General features: G+C 41.8%; 1 protein-coding gene across 1 annotated transcript in view; it reads right to left on the bottom strand.

Moving 5' to 3' along the window:
* LOC311237120 (AP2-associated protein kinase 1-like) overlaps positions 1–20,101 on the bottom strand; it is a gene marked incomplete at its 3' end in the record, with an annotated part of 173,044 nt that overhangs the window by 112,117 nt on the left and 40,826 nt on the right. Inside the window, exons 7-11 of the mRNA XM_084324926.1 lie at positions 18,962–19,094; positions 17,172–17,275; positions 16,102–16,190; positions 6,462–6,625; positions 975–1,105 (exon numbers count right to left, since the gene is read on the bottom strand). Coding sequence (XP_084181052.1) covers positions 975–1,105; positions 6,462–6,625; positions 16,102–16,190; positions 17,172–17,275; positions 18,962–19,094 — 621 coding nt within the window. The remainder of the gene's footprint in view (positions 1–974; positions 1,106–6,461; positions 6,626–16,101; positions 16,191–17,171; positions 17,276–18,961; positions 19,095–20,101) is intronic.

Genomic DNA, 20,101 nt, shown 5'->3' with positions numbered 1-20,101 from the left:
ATACAGCAAGCTCTGCCAGCTAACCACTGCCTGCTGTTCGCCCAACCTGCTGGCTGTGCTCGTGGATCGCCGACGCCATCTTGTCATCCGGACTAGCGGTGACAAGAGTGGGTCCGCCATCTTGGCTAAGTACTACCAGTACCATGTGTATCAACAGCAACGTCCATTGAAGTGAACGCTAACAACCAGTGTCTAAGGGGTACCCCAAACAATTTAAGCCGGCTTAGGTTAGGTTTTCTTTGGTAACGTGGGCCCACATTTATTGGTTTATTTTGTTATTTGTTTATTTGTTTATTTGTTTATTTGATTCTTGAATGCCCAATGTGTCTACATTCTATGCCTGGGTTCCCCCAGTACAAGCGGGGTGGTTTAATGTATTGAGCACTCGGTGCCTATGGTGGGAAGAGCTTCCCCTACATTGATAACAAGAGCACCCGGTGCCATATATTAAGAGTTAACGTTGTAATGTATAACCTGCCCAGGCTTCACTAAAGTAGACCTAATTGGGATCATTGTGTGTGTCTCTTTCTTTGAGTTCCATTTGCTATTCTAACCTCTGGGTAAATATTGTGACTGCATAATTATTTAACCCTTACACCCCATTTACAGAATAGCATTTGAAGGGTCTATACAGGTGGTCAAGGAAGGGTACTGCTTAAAGGGAAGCCCAATAATACTATTGAACTGACAGTCACTGGGTGTGGGAGGGCTGTCGGAGGTACTGAGGGAGTGAGGGTGCGTGGGGAGCTACTGCTGACCGCCTTGTAAGGCGAGGGAGACCAGAGTACCAATCCCCAGGTTAGTAAATCCTGGGCCCCATCCACTCCAACTGCAAGCCCTCCAGAACGACGTTCCGGGCCAAAGACGGGGGTACATATAGGTCCAATACTATAGTATCCTACTACCCAGTGTCTGTGTACTACTACTCCCACAAGCAGGGATAATCCACCCTTCTACATAAGTATGGGATTTACCTGCTTCTGTTGAGCAACAGGCTGACCAGGAATGTTTTGTGATTGGCTGATGGTTGCTTGAGGTGGGGCAGAAGGCTGGACCTTCTGTGATTGGAGGGCGGCGGTTGGCTGAGATAGATCCAGGCTGACTCCTGTCAAGTTCAGAAGAATCAATTTTATACAGGTTTTTTTATACAGGTTATTTCCCCTCAAGTCAAGGATCTCTTTTCTAACGGAAGATATGACCATGACTGTAGATAACACATTCTGTTTCACACAGAACAAATACTGCATAAAAAAAACAAAAAAACAACAACAGGTAGGCAAGTAGATAATCTCAGAAGATCCATTACAAAGTTTAAAAAAGGCGTTCCATCCTCCATCCTCGATTCCTCTGTGACCCGGAAAGTGAACGATTTGATATTATGAACACACCAATAACTTATTTATAAAGCTACAAGCATTGAAATGTATGGACCTAGTGGATTTCAAAACTGCCCTCATTGTATACAAAGCCAGATACAAACTAATCCCAGGCAACATTCAAAAATGGTTCAGAGACAGGGAAGGAGAATATAACTTAAGAGGGAGAGGGAATCTTAAACAACCAATGGTACACACTACGCTGAAAAGCATGTGCATATCGGTGTGTGGAGTGAAGTTGTGGAATAATTTACCTGAATACATCAAACTGAATAAATATATGGCACAATTTAAAAAGCAGCTAAAAAAATACACATTAGAGAAATACAGAAATGAGTAATGAGGCTAAACAAAGTTATGTTATATTGTGTTATGTAGTGCTGTACTATATTCACTGCTGTCAAGTGAATCAAGTATAGTTTTTTCCGTATTATAAGTAAAAGTATATTGTAATATACTAAATTATGTTATATCTAGTCAAATTAATGGAAGAACAAATATAAATGTAAGGGGGTAGGGATCAATAAGCTTAGCTTCCCTCTACTCCTTTTTTGGACATGTCTGCTAACCAAACACATTGCTCTTGACCTTTTGTTTATAATCCCCTTTTTTATGTTTTTTTTAATGTTTTTTTAATTAAAAAAAAAGGAAAATGTTGTTATTATTGTTTGGTTTGACGGAGCTAGATACCGTGATTTGTTTGGAGGAATATGGAGAATTACATGTTCAAAAATAACCTTTTTCATTCATTCAACATATTTAAAGGTGCTATAGATAACATTCAGCCACTAGAGCACCAGCATGTAATTTATCCAATCAGATGCATTCCACGTGGGGAAATGGGAAGTAGGGAGAGGATACATGCATGCAACAGGTAAAGAATAACATTCATTTTAAACACGGCAATTAAAAAATTTGGGAGAAAAGTAATACTTGTATTACGCACCTTTCTAAAAACTCTGTGGATGTATTATTATTTTTACATACTCTATAAAAATGTTTTATCTATAGCACCTTTAAGGCCATTCTTAAGCCGTAGAAAACACAGAGGAAGCCTGAGGTTTCCTCGATTGTCTACATCGGATACATAGGTGTGTTACATACAGTATGTGTATTAGCCGATATCTCCAAAACTAGGCACACTGAAACTATCTGGATCCTTTAACATACGCTGTTTTCGGGCCCCATCTATGCACTGCCATGCTTTAAAAGATAGGAGTCCGTCACCTTGTTTGTAGAGCTATAACTATATTCTAGATTATAGCTATGGATACAATACTATGGTCATTTGACAGTGACTTTCTTCTGGTCAAGATGCAAAAAAGAGAAAAAATTTCCATGCATACATTTGCGCGTTATACCGTGGTGAATATAAGTATGTTTTTAGATCGGTCTGGGGTAATTCCCGAAATGCTGAGGAATAGCCTCATGCGTGTATTATACTATAACCGTTGCCGTTTCTTGCCTGGACCCGCTATTGTTCTCAAATCAAATCTATATCATAGGTATTATGTTTCATCATGAATGCATGAAAGGGGGGGGGTAGTTTTTTTATGCTTTGATCATCACCAACGGCATACGTTACACACACATTCGGATCGAGGTGATGACATGCTTGGATCAACGCAAGATTGATATAATGTAGCCCTTACCTTGACTAGGATGTACCCCAAAAAGAATATTCCAATTATCTGATCGCGATTCCAAGTATTGATGTCCATCGTGTCGCCAACATAATCCACCACACATCATGCATCGGGAGCATTTGATTATTCTCAATCCGACCGTTATAACCGCTCCCCTTGCCCAAAAAAAAATAAAACGACCCGGAGACATTAGATCGACGCACAGGCCAAGATACAAAGTTTCAAAGGGTGCTCAATACCGCCATCTAGCTGGATGCAGCCGGTATTGCACTTTGGCTATCTCAGACTCATTCCCTATGGTAACACCAGGCTCCCTGGATGGATAATGGATAAAATAATGAGGAAAAACTACCCAGAAACATAAAAAGCCGTTTTTGGCACTCTACGGCCGGGGCCCAGAAACGTAATAAGCAGTTTTTTGGCACAGAAAGTGTTAAGGAATCCAATTCAAAAACCAAATCAAATGCGTTCTAAATATGGATATAAAACCTCAGCAATAATTGATATGTTGGTAACAGGGTTGATGAAGCACACACAGCATATTGATTATGTGAACACATTTATTTTAAATAAGATGAGACAAGGATATTTTAAGGGGTTAAAGGAACACGCCAACATTATGGGAAATGCACTTACCGTCTTCTCCAGAATCAGACAAAAAGATGGATGCCAATTTCCTCTCTGTGCATTTAGTAAAAAGCTATCCGGCTGCAAGCTAGCCTAGCATGGCACAAATGAATGGAAGCGGATACGGACCAGCTAGCCTCATTGGATCATTGATTTCATATTGAATCAGTCTCAGAGGGCGAAATGGGCGAAGAGGGCGCCTCCAAATGGTACAACACTCGGCAGCTAGGTTCCTTACCGGCACCAAAAAGAGAGAACACATTTCACCAGTTCTAGCCTCCCTACACTGGATCCAGTCCCACTTAGAATAGATTTCAAAATCCTCCTCCTGACCTTTAAGGCACTATCGGGTGCAGCACCCCTATACACCACAGAGCTCATCACCGCCTACTCAGCACCCAGGTCACTAAGATCATCCAACCAGGCTCGGCTGGTACCCCCCCCCCCCCCCCCCCCTAACCCTAACCCCCCCAGCACCAGACTCAAAAAGAGAGGCGATCACTCTTTCAAGGCCGTGGCCCCCAAGCTGTGGAACCAGCTACCCCTGGAGATCCGATCTGCCCCCTCGCTGGAGACATTTAACACTTTCAATGCCGGCCGCGTTTTCCTTTTTACCCCCTTGAATGCCGCCACCCACTTCAATGTTAGCGTTAAAAACGCATAATCTATGTTTTAAATTATGGCTATGTGTCTAATCTGCCCGTCGCTTATCAATGACTTGTTTGCAGTCAACATTGTCGAAACGGATTGTTTTTTTTTTTTAATCGGTGCATATCCTTTTTATAGCATTTCGAAAAGCTATCGTTCTCTAAAATTTTCTGAAAATAGAAAGATTCCCCCATAAACGGCATTTATTGGAATATTCTCGAATACACTAGACACGTTGTCATTTGTCGGCCTATTTATGAATCATTTTCAAATAAACGCTAGATTATCGATAGTATATGTGTACTTATGCATGCTATAGAAGCGAGCTGAGAAATCGATTCTCTCATTTCCTCAACATCACACACACACACATACGGGACACGCTGTTATCTCAGTGAATACAGCTCTGATTATCCTAAAACTGGTAACATAGACTCCTTACCTTAGATCAGATGTTCTCCAAAAAGATTATTCCAATTCCTGATCGCCATTCCAAATATCGATCGCGTTTATTGATTGATTATTGGCTGCTGTAAATATATATTCCACGCTGCTTTCCAACTCGCGATCGATCCAACTGGCATAGTTCAGCTTTCAACACCATAGTCCCCACCAGACTGGTTGACAAGCTGATCGATCTGGGTCTGAGCTCCGCCCTGAGCGCCTGGATCCTGGACTTTCTGAGTGACAGGCCCCAGGTGGTCAGGGTGGGGGGGTCATACCTCCAGCACAATCACCCAGTATCGGGTCCCCCCAGGGCTGTGTTCTAAGCCCCCTGCTGTATTCACTGTACACACATCATGTGGCCAGGTTCAGCTCAAACTCCATAGTGAAGTTTGCTGACGACACGTGGTGGTGGGGCTGATCTCTAACAATGATGAGAAGGCCTACCGGGAGGAGGTTGATGTACTGGCATGCTGGTACCGGGATAACAGCCTACTCCTGAACATTGGTAAAACCAAGGACCTGATCGTGGATTTTAGGAGAATACAGCAGGGGACAGACACGCCACTGTGGATAAATGGGGCTATCGTGGACAGGGTGAGCAGTTTTAAGTACCTGGGAGTCCACATCACAGAGGACCTGACATGGACAACACGCATAGACTCTGTGGTAAAAAAGGCGAAACAGCGCCTCTATCACCTGAGACAGTCAAGGAAGTTCAGAGTATCGGGGAAGATACTCCACTCCTTCTATTCCGGGGCTGTAGAGCATTCTGACTGGAAACATCACTGCCTGGTTTGGAAACAGCACGGCCCAGGACAGAAAGGCCCTACAGAGAGTGGTGCGCTCAGCAGAGCGTACTATGGGTATTGCACTACCACCCCTGCATGACTTATATAACAGGAGGTGCAAATCCAGAGCCTGCAGAATAATGAAAGACCCCCACCACCCCTACAACAGCCTGTTCAAGCTGCTGCGGTCAGGCAAGCGCCTACGCACACACGCAACAAGAACAGAGAGACTACGGCTCAGCTTCTTCCCCCAGGCCATCAGAACATTGAACACTGAACTCTCCACACACATGAGCACACACATCACACATGCTGCATTCGCTCACACACAAACGGTCACTTTAAACAAAATGGCAAGAACACTTTAAAGGAACGAGGAAAATAAAGGTCACTTTAAGGAAAGAACCGATGTGGTTCTTGTATAGTATAGTTTAGATATAGCAAGTATAGCATAAGGATATAGAGTAAAAACTGTATATTGTATAGTAGTGTACATAGGACCCAGTGCCTTAAATCCGTAGCTAACATTGTATTGCACTATCTCAGGACTTTAGCATGTCTATTTTATCATGCCTAATTTATGTCTATTTTATTACCTGTTTATTATGTCTATTTTATTATTAGTATTATTGCACAATCAAAGCGGGCATGGCCACCCGCATTTCACTGTATGCCCTGGTATGTACGGTATGTGACAAATAAAACTCTTGAATCTTGAAAAATATTCAATTCCTTATGGCCTTGGAACCTTTTTTCTTGTTCTGTAGTGTAATCTGACTTGTTGTTTGACCAGGGAACTCGAGAAACAACACATGCAGAATGGGAAGGAAGGAAGCAAGGAAGAGAGGCGTGGTTTTAAGGTTGTTCATTCACTCAAGAGTGAAGCTGATATATCATATCTTCCAGTGGCCCTAGTACCTGGTACAGACCTAGAGGCTGCGGTGCTCCGGGGGGGACGTTGGCTCTCTTGCGGGGGGTGAGGGCAGTGGGCTGAATGGGCAGCATCCCTGCAGCAGGGCTGTGAGAGTGGCCGGCTTTGGGTCTCTGTCTAGGGGTGATGGACGTCTCTGTGGTAGGGACGGGGTCTGTCAGCCTGGAGGACAAGGAGCCACATTAACAAACAAATCAACTCAGTAAACATAGGACTTTGAGGACTTAGACATTTTCTGTCTAATGTCCCTTTGTTTGTATGAATGTGGCATGTCTCTAATATTAATACTACTACAACAACTGTGTTTTCTTTCTAGTTCTTGATTCAGGAATGATTAAGAAAACAAGCTTTTACCCTTGTTTCAAGAAAACTGCAGTACCTTTATAAATAGACAGATGTGCCTCTAAGGTAGTATATATGACCTTCCTTGTGGAGTACAAACTATATGTAGGCCTACTGTGATATTTCTCGAATTACCTTTGTATCATATGTAACCTATATTGAATTTTATTTCTTTTAAATATGTATTGTATGCTGCTATTTAATGCTGTTATCTAATTAATGACAATGTGCAACAGCTGTGTCATGTTTTTTTCTTTTTGGGATACAGGTATTTAAAGGTCCCATGTTTTGCTATTCCTTTCACTATTTGGGCAATGTTACACAATTCCTGTGAGTCTATGGAACACATCTGTAATTTTTTATTCATTAATTTTTTTCATTGTTTTGTATTTCTAATCAAGTACTCTTCTAAAGCAGCATTTTTCCACTTCAATATTTCAAGCTGTTTTGGGCTGGTCTCCGCCCATACTCGCAAAGCACTTTGAGTGACAGTCACCCACAGTCTGCACTGGTAGACAGAGAGAGACATAGAGAGATAGAGGGGGAGACTAATTAATTTCGCTGCGGGGGGCATAATCCGACGGGACAATGCATTGGTAACTTGTTTCAAATGACAATATATACCCTGTGAATATTATTGCAAGGATCGGAATACGTATGGGAGTGTGCAATGATATTTTGCAACAGGTTGACGTGACGCGAGTGCCGACAGAGAGAGCAGAGAACGAGCGAGCGAGAGAGAGGGAGAGAGAGACAGACAGAGAGAGGAGAGATGCTCAGAGAGCGCATGTGTTTCCCCTCACACACACGCAGTCGGGAATGTGTGTAAATGCTCCGAGACGACTCGAGGGAGAGAGAGGAGAGATGCGTCCCGACTGCGTGTGTGTGTAAATGCTCCGTATCCCTCTCTCTCTCTCTCTCTCTCTCTCTCTCTCTCCCTCTCTCTCTGTCGGCACCCGCGCCATGTCAACCCGTTTGAGCAAGTGTCAGTATTTCCACTCGCTCTGTTGTTGAGCGAATGGTTGAGTGTGCGCTACAACCATAGAGTTAGTTATGCAGATGAGAATTCTTCTACGTCACAGATACGTGACATTCAGAATGGCTTAGTTCAATGGGGGAGGATCTCGTGACATGTGAACTGGACTGATAAGCCAAAATGAGAATTAGAGACACAGACCCCATTGATACAACCCCACATTGCTAGAAAACAATGCTAAACATTGGAAAAGGCCATTTATAAGACATGGGACCTTTAAGATGGTGATTCTGTAATGGGAGCTATTTGGTGGATCTACTTGTTCAGTAACTCAGTAAACATCACACAAGCTCATAACTGCTTCCAACCCATGAACTCCTTCGTCTCTCACCTTTTTATTTCTTTTTTCCCCCTCTCTACTAAAACTGTATTGTATTGTTTTATTTTGTTAAAGCGTCTTTGAGCATTTGGAAAAGCGCTATATAAATCCGATGTATTATTATTATGATAATACTAAGTGAAATACCACAACAGCTCAAGAATCTGATCAAAAGTGAATTTGTTTGTTTATTTATGGGTCCCCATTAGTCTACACCCATGGGTGAAAGACTATTCTTCCTGGGGTCCTAACACACAACCTACAACATTACAGTACATTACATTACAGTAACAAAAAAACAATAAAAAAAATAAGAAACACATTAGCCTAAACACATTCTCATCTTCAAAATCTCACACAAAAAAACACACACAACTGAACTAACAATACTAACTAAATAAATCAGTAACTCAACTGTATTTCACCATTCATAACAGCATTAGGGCCCGTGTCGACCGGGGACGTTTTATGAGTTGTCAGCTCCTTTCTCCTGTCATTCATTTCTATGCTACAGACGCGACAGGCGCGCTCCTTTTCCTAGCGCCGCGCCTCGCGTTTTTGGGCGGAGAGCTCCCAGCGCCTAAAGTTGAAACTAGTTCAACTTTTGGAGTGGAGCGCACTCATCAAGGTAACTTTTTCCGACCGACCAATCAACATCGAGCAAGTGGGGGAGCCGCGGCAGTCGCGAGACTCAGAAAAATGCTGAGCTTTTTTTTTTGCTTTTCAAAGCGGTCAGTCTTGGAAAAAAACTTCCCCGGTGGACACAAAGCCTTATGGCCAAAAATGATATCACGATATCGATAAAACTAACATATAATATGTCGATAACATATCACTCGATATCTATAATTATCGATATTGTTATAAGTATTAAAAAGAAAACACTTTTTATTTTTTATTTTTAGAACAGATGTATGTTTATATTGCAGCAATTATTTGTCGTTGCCGCCATCTTTAGTGTTACAGCCCCTCACTCTCCAGTTCTCAGGCTGCAGCTGGTTTGAAAGCGAAAGTAAACAGGCTTCTCTGCTGGCTGTGGCTCCAGGGGTGTTGAATAGTTCTGGCTCTGCTAGTTTCTTTTCTATCTTTTGGCGCTTTTTTGGTGGACAAACCACTGCACATGTGCACCGTGACTCGCGACTGGAGACTAGCTCTGCGTACAGACGGTTTCAAACTGTATTTTAAATTAGAAAGCAAACTAAATAAATGGACACGAGAAAAATGTATCTCAATTTGGTCAGTCATTTGGACAAGCAAAGCCATTACTTTAAGTTGCAGGCAAGAAAGACAAGTCTGTCCACTGTCTCTGGTTTTAAAACTTTTTTTTTATTGATATTTTTTTTATTATCAATGGATATCGATTAAAATATATCGCGATAATTATCGTTTTATCACCCAGCCCTAAACATCATCCTTCAACTTTTTCTTAAAAGTAAATTTGTTGCTGATCATCTTTATATTCACAGGTATACAATTCCAGTATGCAGCAGCTATATACATTACGGTTCTCTTAAGTGCATTTGTACTTGGTAGAGGTAGAGTAAAATGAAGACCCACGGCATGTCTGGTGACATAACCATTGGTGGGTTGTGGTTCTGACCACAAAGACTTAGGTTTGCCAATTTTATAAATATTAAACAAAAATGTTACAAGGCTGCATGCCAGCCTCTGATCCACTCTAAGCCAAGACAGAGCGGCATGCATTCCCCCAACACTGCCCCTCAAAGAGCAGCGGAGGGCGAGACGTGCCGCTCTGTTCTGAGCGAGCTGAAGTTTCTCCAGATCCCACTTTGAAGCGCTCGACCAAATTGTTGGGCAGTAGTCCAAGTGGGATAGGACTAAAGCTTTTAACATTAGATTAACTGTCTTCTCACTCAATAGATGAGCACACCTTCTGATCATTGAAATACTCCTACTCATTTTAGCCACTATGTTATTAATGTGCCTTGACCAAGTAAGCTTTTCATCAATAATCACACCCAACAACTTGGCCTCTCTAACCTGCTCAATAGCAGCACCATTCAACACAATATTTAGTTCCTGCTCCGTTCTTAATATATTTCTAGAGGCCAGCATGATAGTCTTTGTTTTTTAAACATTTAACTTTAACTTGTTTTCAGTAACCCAATTAGAAACCAGCATTAACTCTTCTTGGAGCAACGTATTAACCAAGTTATCTTTCTCTGCAGAGACATAAATTGTCGTGTCATGGGGCGCCCTCGTGGCGCATACCATAGTGCCTCGCGCACCTACGCGGCCGACCCGGATTCGATCCCAGCTCCCGTCGTTATTTGTTGCATGTCTTCCCCACCTCTCCTCCCGTTCGCCCTCTCCTCTGTCGGTCCTACGTGACCAATAAAGCTGTAAAAATGCTAAAAAAAAATAATAATAAATTGTTGTGTCATCCGCACACATTTCCATGCATGCATTATTCAATACATAAGGTAAATCATTAACAAAAATTGAATAGAGCAAAGGACCAAGGCAACTTCCTTGGGGAAATTGATCATGCACACTGACCAGCCATATATTCCAGCAGCGACTAACGCTTAACCCTAACCCTATGTGAAAGTAATACGTATTAACACGTGCAGATAGTTTACAGTATTTGTATTTATGGTCAGAATCAGGTCAGAATTAGTGGACACAACTTGAGTGAATGAGGGGGAGAGGGAGTTATCTGTGGAAGGGATACTTTGTTTTCAAGAGCCTCAGCTTACTTGGCAGCACTGTTGGCATCAGTTAGTAATAGTGAAGTTAGTCAACATGATTCTTTCCTGCAGATGACGCACTCCGATTGAGGGCTATTGACATCTCTAGACTGTCCAAGAAACAATAGGCAACATCATTTTGATATTGTTTGTTGCCAGTTTATATATTTTTTCACGATGTGGACTGCCTCCATTTTTGTTAGTTAATTAGGGTGGCCTTTGTGCACACAGTACATCTGTCCGTTCTGGCATTACAAAATAGAGTAAATTGTATGATTATGCTAGCAGCTCGTTATGTGGGTCCAACCCCGTCATTTGATTACAGTAGTTACCGGTAACTCATTATTACCCACCCTGTTACCAAAATGTACACATTAGGTATATACACTTATTTACAACTAGTTGTGAATTTTGAGTGCTCATTAACAAAAAAAATGAAGTTTATATTGATTGGTGCCAGATCAATTATTTTTAATAATTTTATAAAGCCTTGTAATAAAAAAAAAAAAAAAAAAAAAAAAAAATGGTTGTCCTAAAGTTCCACGCTTGATATTGCTTCATGGCACACTGGTTGAAAACCACTGACCTAGACTAATTTGACCATGAATCCAGGCTTGACCGGGCTTTTAAGTATCTAGGAACACACACTGATGATAAACTAAACTTCACAGATGATGCTGTTTTCATCAGTAAGAAAGCCAGCCAGGTTTGTAGTTAGCCAGGATGTTTTGGAGAGTTTATGTCATCCTGAAAGAAAGCCTCCTCATGTTCAACATTGATTGATTGATTGAAAACTTTATTTACAGATTGCAGAATGGGTACAATACAGTACAGCTCAATACACACAATTGTTAAGGGGATGCAGACCAGAGACTTTCATCTTGTTTACATCAGAGTCCCCCATTTTCAATTCATCATAACATTTATGACATACACGACATACAGATAAACAGTACTGTTGCATCCAGACATTTATGACATACAAGATATACAAATATACAGTACTGTTTAAGAGAGGGTTTCTAAAAGAGAGTATATACATTTGAGGGGGAAGAAACTGTACATTGGAGGGTGTTGGGTGGGGGGGGGGGGGGTGTTTGGACATTTACAGGGGCCAGTTTCGAATTGCAGCCTCCCATAGGTGCTCTTTGAGAGCGGTTTTGAAGGTGGGTAGGGATTCACATTATTTTACGGCTGTGGGTAGGGCGTTCCACATTGATGTGGCATAATTGCGAAACGTGTTTAGTCCCTTGTTTGTGCCGAATGTGGGTTGAACATGATTTGTGGAACTCCCTCTGGTGTTGTGATCGTGGTATTCACTGATCTTTGGGAAGTATTTCGACATGTACATGGGTACCTTAGTGGTGTAGTGTATACATAATATTATATTGGTCTTGTATGGATATCTAAACCCAGTACGTAAAAACTAAATGACTAGGATCATTGAAACAGCTGAAAAGATAGTATGCCATCAGAAAAAGCAATTGGCAAAACTATATACTCTGCTCCTCACTCACTCTGGCAGATTCAGAGAAACTCGTCCACGCCTTCGTCTCCTCCAGGCTGGACTATTGTAATGCACTCCTCATCGGGATCCCTAGTAAAAGCATTCAAAAACTGCAATCCATCCAGAATAGCGCTGCTAGGATCCTGATGAGGGTGCGCAAACATGACCACATCACCCCCATCCTCAGATCACTACACTGGCTCCCCGTGGAACACAGGATCGAGTACAAGGTCTCCCTCCTCACTCACCAGTGTGTACACGGTGGTGCCCCTGCCTACCTCAAGGAACTCCTCACCCCCCAGTCCTCCTCATGCTCCCTCCGCTCCGGCACAGCCTACCTCCTCAAAGCCCCCAGGACTAAGCTGCACACCATTCTCGAAGTCAACTTCCTGTCTTTTTAACTTTCTGTCTAAGTGCATGTCTATGGCTTGGGGGAAACATGCACTTAGAATCACCAGAAAGGCTTTCGAAATAGTGAAATGCCATGTTGACCTCAATATTTTCAAAACTAATTATATGAAAAGGTTATGAAATTAACAAGAATGTGATAAGATATGTAATAAAAACAGAGCTCGACGCATACATTTGACCGTAGAAATCCGTTTGTTTCCCCAATACCAAGATGGCGGCGGTCTCGTGACGTCAGAGTGTCTTCGAGAATGGGCGATCAAGCCTTCTGCTCGGCCGCACCCAGACTGTGGAATGCTCTCCCCAACCACCTGAGAGCACCACAAACTGTTGACACTTTTTTGTTTTTATGTCCTATCATATGTTGTTCTGCTATGTGTTCTTCTCTTTTTTTATATATCTATTTTATTTTATTATTTTAACTCTGTAGCACTCTGAGATTCTCAGGAATGTAGGGTGCGTTACAAATTAAATGGATTATTATTATTATTATGTAAGGGATAATGTATAGCTACGAGGTCATTGTCGCAAAATAATTGACCGACACTGCGTTCTGGAACACTGAGGCGCAGCCGAGGTGTTCTAAACGCAGTGAAGGTCAATTATTTTGTGACAATGACCGAGTATAGCTATACATTATCCTGCTTATTACATGGCTAACTTACTAACAATATACCTAATTCATTTTACACCATCGACAAGACGAGATCAAATGCAGACGCAGTTGTTCTGTGGCTCCTCTGTCATCGCCGGCAGGTGTGGATGTGATTGCACCTGATGTAGTGCAGCTGTGCGAGATAAAGCTGGGAACGAGGTTATAGCTTTCGTGACTGCGATCAAAATGCTTGATTGTGATTGGTCAATAGCGCTCTGTTGCCCCTAACAGCAGTCATTATTTCGCGGAATAATTGACCGCTGCTAGGGGTAACGGAGCGCTATTGACCAATCACAATCAAGCATTTTGGCGAATGTTAAAACGCCATGTAATAATAGTATATAACCTAGCTGTACGCAGAAATGCATTGGCAATTGTTAATGACAGAAGTCACCCGCTCCACCCAGAATTTCAGAAGCTCCACTCAGATCAACCTTTGGCAGAGAAAAAGGTCTATAAGAGGTATTTTGTGCCAAGGGCAGTTGAAACTTGAGGCAATCAGAGTAATGGCATTGGCCAAAGTACAACATATGTTCTCCAATGTACATATTCCACGAAAATCACTACATGATTTGACTAATAAAACCGTACACCTAGTGAGACAATGGACTGGCCTCAACACACACACACACAACATTATATTTCACAGTAAACGTGAGGGTGGTCTGGGTGTTCCCAATTTTGAATGGGCATATATTGCTACACGGCTCTCCCATCTGTTGAATATGCTGAACAGTGATGACCAGTATGTGAGAAAGCTTGCCCGTTCTTCTCTTTTATTGGACCTAAAAAGACGTAAGGTTCCCCTGGCGCGTGGTTCGGACCCTAACTTCCTAGGCTTCAAGAGAAAGCCGAATGGAAAGCTGGACAGTCGCTCTCCTGGCTTCGGTGTGTGGTCAGACTGGCCGGACCTTAATGACATGTGTTGCTGGGCTGATGTTACCCTGGAGTGGGTGGGGTCTAACTCTGAGGCAGTGGCTGTCTCAGAGAATATTATATCTGACCCCAGTATCTCAGTCAGAGCATCTATGTCTGTGTGTGGAATGGATCACCAACTTCCACTGACTAATGCCAGAGGTCGCCTCCTGTGGGCACAACAACAAAGACAGCGGGAACAATGGACTGAGTTGAGACTGCAGGGGAAGATTGCGTGTCTCCCTGCTGCAGACCATTCTGTCTCTCACTCTGTGTTCAAAAATGTTGCCATAGATGAGTGCATTGTTATCTTTACTCTGAAAGCGAGATTACAGGTCTTACCATCTAAACTGAATCTCTCCATCTGGTTTCCAGGCAGTCATGCTCCTTACTGTATTCATCATGTCAATAACCAAATAGCTGAAACCATGTCCCACATCTTAAATGGTTGCCATGTATACAGGGGCCTCTACATAAGTAGGCATGACAGAATAGTAGATTTGATAGCGAAAGATATCTCTTATTTTTAGGTCCTCCATCACGCTGTTTAAGCATTCTACTGTGAAGCCAAGCATGTTCAACCTGTGCAATGATTATTCCATGTTCTCTAGTATTACAGCTAACACCCCTGATGTATTTGTGGTAAATGAACACCTTAGGGAGGTGTCCATTCTTGAGGTTGGCTGTACTTTTGACTACAGCTTAGAAGAAGCATTCCTAGCCAAAATGCTGAAATACCAACAGCAGACCATCTCACAGCTAGGCTACAGATGTAAACTCCTAGTTTTTATCTTTGGCAGCCTAGGGCATGTGCACAAGTTGGTTGTGAGGGGCCTACAAATAGCCGGTCTCCCCAAAAGGAAGGCCAAGCAGTTAGCCAGGTACTGCTCAGTATCAGCTATTATAGGAAGCCGCTCAATTTGGAGGAGGCGCTGTTACCTTTTCCCATGATTCTGCCGTCCATGCACCTTGTACCTGACTGTTCTTCATAATTTTCTGATTGCACTCGCATTGTTTATGTCCTTTGTACGAGGCCTCCTTGTACTTCTGTTCATGTGGACATAAATAAACATTTAAAGTGTGTGTGTGTGTGTGTGTGTGTGTGTGTGTGTGTGTGTGTGTGTGTGTGTGTGTGTGTGTGTGTGTGTGTGTGTGTGTGTGTGTGTGTGTGTGTGTGTGTGTGTGTGTGTGTGTGTGTGTGTGTGTGTGTGTGTGTGTGTGTGTGTGTGTGTGTGTGTGTGTGTGTGTGTGTGTGTGTGTGTGTGTGTGTGTGTGTGTGTGTGTGTGTGTGTGTGTGTGTGTGTGTGTGTGTGTGTGTGTGTGTGTGTGTGTGTGTGTGTGTGTGTGTGTGTGTGTGTGTGTGTGTGTGTGTGTGTGTGTGTGTGTGTGTGTGTGTGTGTGTGTGTGTGTGTGTGTGTGTGTGTGTGTGTGTGTGTGTGTGTGTGTGTGTGTGTGTGTGTGTGTGTGTGTGTGTGTGTGTGTGTGTGTGTGTGTGTGTGTGTGTGTGTGTGTGTGTGTGTGTGTGTGTGTGTGTGTGTGTGTGTGTGTGTGTGTGTGTGTGTGTGTGTGTGTGTGTGTGTGTGTGTGTGTGTGTGTGTGTGTGTGTGTGTGTGTGTGTGTGTGTGTGTGTGTGTGTGTGTGTGTGTGTGTGTGTGTGTGTGTGTGTGTGTGTGTGTGTGTGTGTGTGTGTGTGTGTGTGTGTGTGTGTGTGTGTGTGTGTGTGTGTGTGTGTGTGTGTGTGTCACCTGGTTTTGATTTGAGTCTGGCTCTTCTTGGCTGCTGCAGCCTCGCTGGCTTTGACCGGCTCAGGAAGCTTAGAGGGAATGGGAGAATTCTAGATTCGGGAGAAGCAAAAGCTTTAGAGAAATGTAGGTGCATATTTACTTCAGTCCCAGTAGCAGAGAAAAGGTGAATATTTATATTTACTACAGTCCCAGTAGCAGAGAAAATGTGAATGTTTGTATTTACTACAGTCCCAGTAGCAGAGAAAAGGTGAATATTTATACTTACTACAGTTCCAGTAGTAGAGAAAAGGTGAATATTTATATTTACTACAGTCCCAGTAGTAGAGAAAAGGTGAATATTTATATTCACTACAGTCCCAGTAGTAGAGAAAAGGTGAATATTTATATTCACTACAGTCCCAGTAGTAGATAAAAGGTGAATATTTATATTTACTACAGTCCCAGTAGTAGAGAAAAGGTGAATATTTATATTTACTACAGTCCCAGTAGTATAGAAAATGTGAATATTTATATTTACTACAGTCCCAGTAGTAGAGAAAATGTGAATATTTATATTCACTACAGTCCCAGTAGTATAGAAAATGTGAATATTTATATTTACTATTTACTATATGGACGACTGGACATTCAAAATATGGCAACACATGGTTTAAGTATACGTAATCTTAAAAGAGATACTTAATAATTTAGTTCAGTACACATTTCAATAGAGAACCTTTACTTTATTTTCATCAGAGTACTACTATGGTAATCAGAATATTCTGTATGTACCGGTACACAGATATTTGTGAGTGGGATATAAAGCTAGTATATGGTAACAAATCCCTGAATAAGTATTTAACTGGGATACGAATTCTGTCTGCATGTCAACTAGGGATGTGCACAACTCCACTTTCTTGTGCCTGATTACTCTATAATTGAGTACCTCAGACAAAGAACCATATATGTCTGTTTTAAGTTTTCAGAGGAATAACGTTTTCAAATGTTTAAGTTCTTCTCAAAACTTAAAACGGACTTGTATAGTTATTGGTGCGAGGAAGTCATTACTGAGCCCAGGGCAGGAGACTGACCTTTGCGTTTTTTACGGGGCAGCTCCGCTGAGCTAGTTTAAAAGCAAAGTGAGCCACTTGGTAGATGTCAGGGCGTTTGTCTGGGTCTGGTTCCAGCATGTAGCCTAATCAACGCCACCACGCAGAGACCAGAGAGGGCAGATCCAAGACATGAGAGAGTGAAAATCAAGCAAGAGAGTTAGACCAAAGGAACCGCAACCAGAAAATAGTGGAAACCAACGTCCCCAACACTCAAGTGTACGTGGAATGTTTGAAAAACGGACCGGTCTCTGAGATTAGTAATAATCATTGAGCCTCATTCACAAATAATCTCTTATAATAATTGCTTTGCTCTTGAGAAAAAAGCCTGCGCAAAACCAACATGGGATTGTGGAAGATGTATTTGATATCCTATGTTATCACGTGCCATTTTCATTTTATTATTAAACCATTACCATTCATACTATTGTTTCTACATACGACGCACATGCCTGTTAATTTGCATAGATAGATTACCTGGCAACCCCATGAAAGGCATGCAGACTCAAAGGTTGTGTGCAAATATAGAGGAAAGCAATGATGAAAAGACCCAATTTCTTGACTTAATGAAAAGTGTTATTGTCAAGAGTGCCAATAGGCATTAACGAGAGCAGATTTAAACAAATTGTAATACAATTTTACAAGAATAATAAGCTAAATATATTTAATAATAATCCATAAATTGACTGAATTGATTGAAGTACCGGTATGCAGCTATACAGAGAGAAAGAAAATAATTTTCAACTATTTTGATGCCTCAAAATGATGTTTTGGTTTGATAAGATGCTTATGATACAATGATTCTAAGGATTATGTGTGTAATAAATTAGTTTTGTACACTAATTGCAAGTTATGCAAATGTAAACAAATCCGAAACTGCATAGTGCACTTTTAAATTAGTATCTTTGTGGGGTTACTGCTTTATAATTTACATTACATTGAACAGATAAAGATATATTTTTTAAAGCTGGATTTTCTAATACAGAAGAGGTAGGCCTATTATTTAGAACATTACTTCATAATTTTCTTGTTATTTATTTTGTCCAGTAAGACTTGAAAATATATATTATTTTGTCATAGGTTGATTTAGTTATTTTCTTGAGATTTGTCAGATAGATTACTTTAGGCATAATACAGCATGTTGAGTAACTTTGGTTATAGAGAGATATTATTTTGTTATATAAAATTATATAAAAAATAATTTTATATCCATACAGAGGAGGCATACTTTAAATATATTAAAATGATAAGGCATCTTTGAGTAAACTTCGAGTATCATGAGGCTGAAGGCAGAGTGTCCTCTTTAAAAAAAAATCACAATATGGTCACCCTTGAAGTCGCATGATAAAGTAAGGACTTTGCTTTGTATCATCAATCAATGGTCAAATAAATATTTGATTAAGGAATATAATATGCCTTTTTGTATTATTTCTGTGATCAGCTAAATGTATAGATTTTTATGTTAGACATTGAGGGAAATTAAGATTCTCAGATTTTTTACAAACCGCCGCTTATCAACTAACCGGTTAATCGGCAGGTGACGTATGTCGCTCAGTAGTTACTGATGTCTGCTCAGGAGGTTTGAGTGTTTGCTCAGACCGAAAGAAAAAAAATTAGAGGGAACATTCCATGCCAATGTGTTCGTGGAAACGTTCGTTTAAGTAAGACTTTACGATCAAAATCTGATCGTACGTACTTTTGTGAATGAAGCCCATTGAGTTTTTCTAACATTTCTAAAGCTTGTGGTGAGAAGAGGAAGAGGAGGGACTGACGGATGAGGCAATGCAAGTTGTAGGAGTAGCGGGAGGAGTCTGGGACAGTGAAGCTGCCGTCACAGATGGCCACCTGGCTCTCTCCGAACGGCAGTGTGAAGAAACACAGCTTGTAGAGCAGACAGCCCAGTGCCTGGTAGAACACACACACACACAAGAGATATACAAACAAACACATATACACACAGATTAAACAAAGAAATGTTATACAAGACTATAAGCATTGATTTGCCCCTGAAGGCCAGGTGGGACAAAGATGACATGAAGCCTCTAGGAAGGCTCTCCAGAGAGTGGTGCGCTCAGCAGAGCGTACTACGGGTATGGCACTACCACCCCTGCAGGACTAATACAACAGGAGGTGCAGATCCAGAGCCTGCAGAATAATGAAGGACCCTCACAACCCCAACACAGCCTGTTCAAGCTGCTGCGGTCAGGCAAGCGCCTCTGCATACATGCAGCAAGAACAGAGAGACTCAGACTCAGCTTCTTCCCCTAGGCCTAGGCCATCAGAACACTGAACACTGATCTCTCCACACACAAGAACACACACACACGGACCCAACCCACTCATACACTTCCATGTAATACACATGTTGACCCAAACCACTTGTTGTGAAGGGCCAGATTAAACTGAATATATATATGTATCATTTGATATACTTTGTATATTATTTATATATATACACGGAATATCCCTTTACCTGCGTTCAGACCAGAGTAATATTCGCTCTCCTATTGGACAGCGCCCCCAGGCGCCAACGCGCAAGCCCCCAACGGCAAGTTCAAAGACAACTGCAGGCATGTCAGAACATGCCCAGAGTCAGCATAGTAATACGAGACAAGGACTGAGGTTGGGACTAGATATTCACTTAAGTATAAATACGGCGCAGGTGTAAACAGCAGCACTTCGTTCATTCAGTTCATCTAAAGCAGCAGTGTGACAAGTTCGGTAACATTGAAGTGAGCAACCGTGCGTTTAGAACATGTGCGAATAGAATAGTAAAAGTGTCAGAGTTTAGTGAAGTAACGTCAAGTTCGACCTAGTTTAATGTGAAGTATAGTGCACAGGAGAATCGGCGCCGGCGATTGCAGAACCATTCCTGGTTGGATTATATTGCTTTGGGACCGTGACTACCGGAG

Source organism: Notolepis coatsorum (assembly GCF_963971535.1).
Source record: "Notolepis coatsorum genome assembly, chromosome: 11".
Lineage (NCBI taxonomy): Eukaryota > Metazoa > Chordata > Actinopteri > Aulopiformes > Paralepididae > Notolepis > Notolepis coatsorum.
The sequence above is the reverse complement of the archived record's forward strand: the minus strand, read 5'-3'. Positions and strand labels throughout refer to the sequence as shown.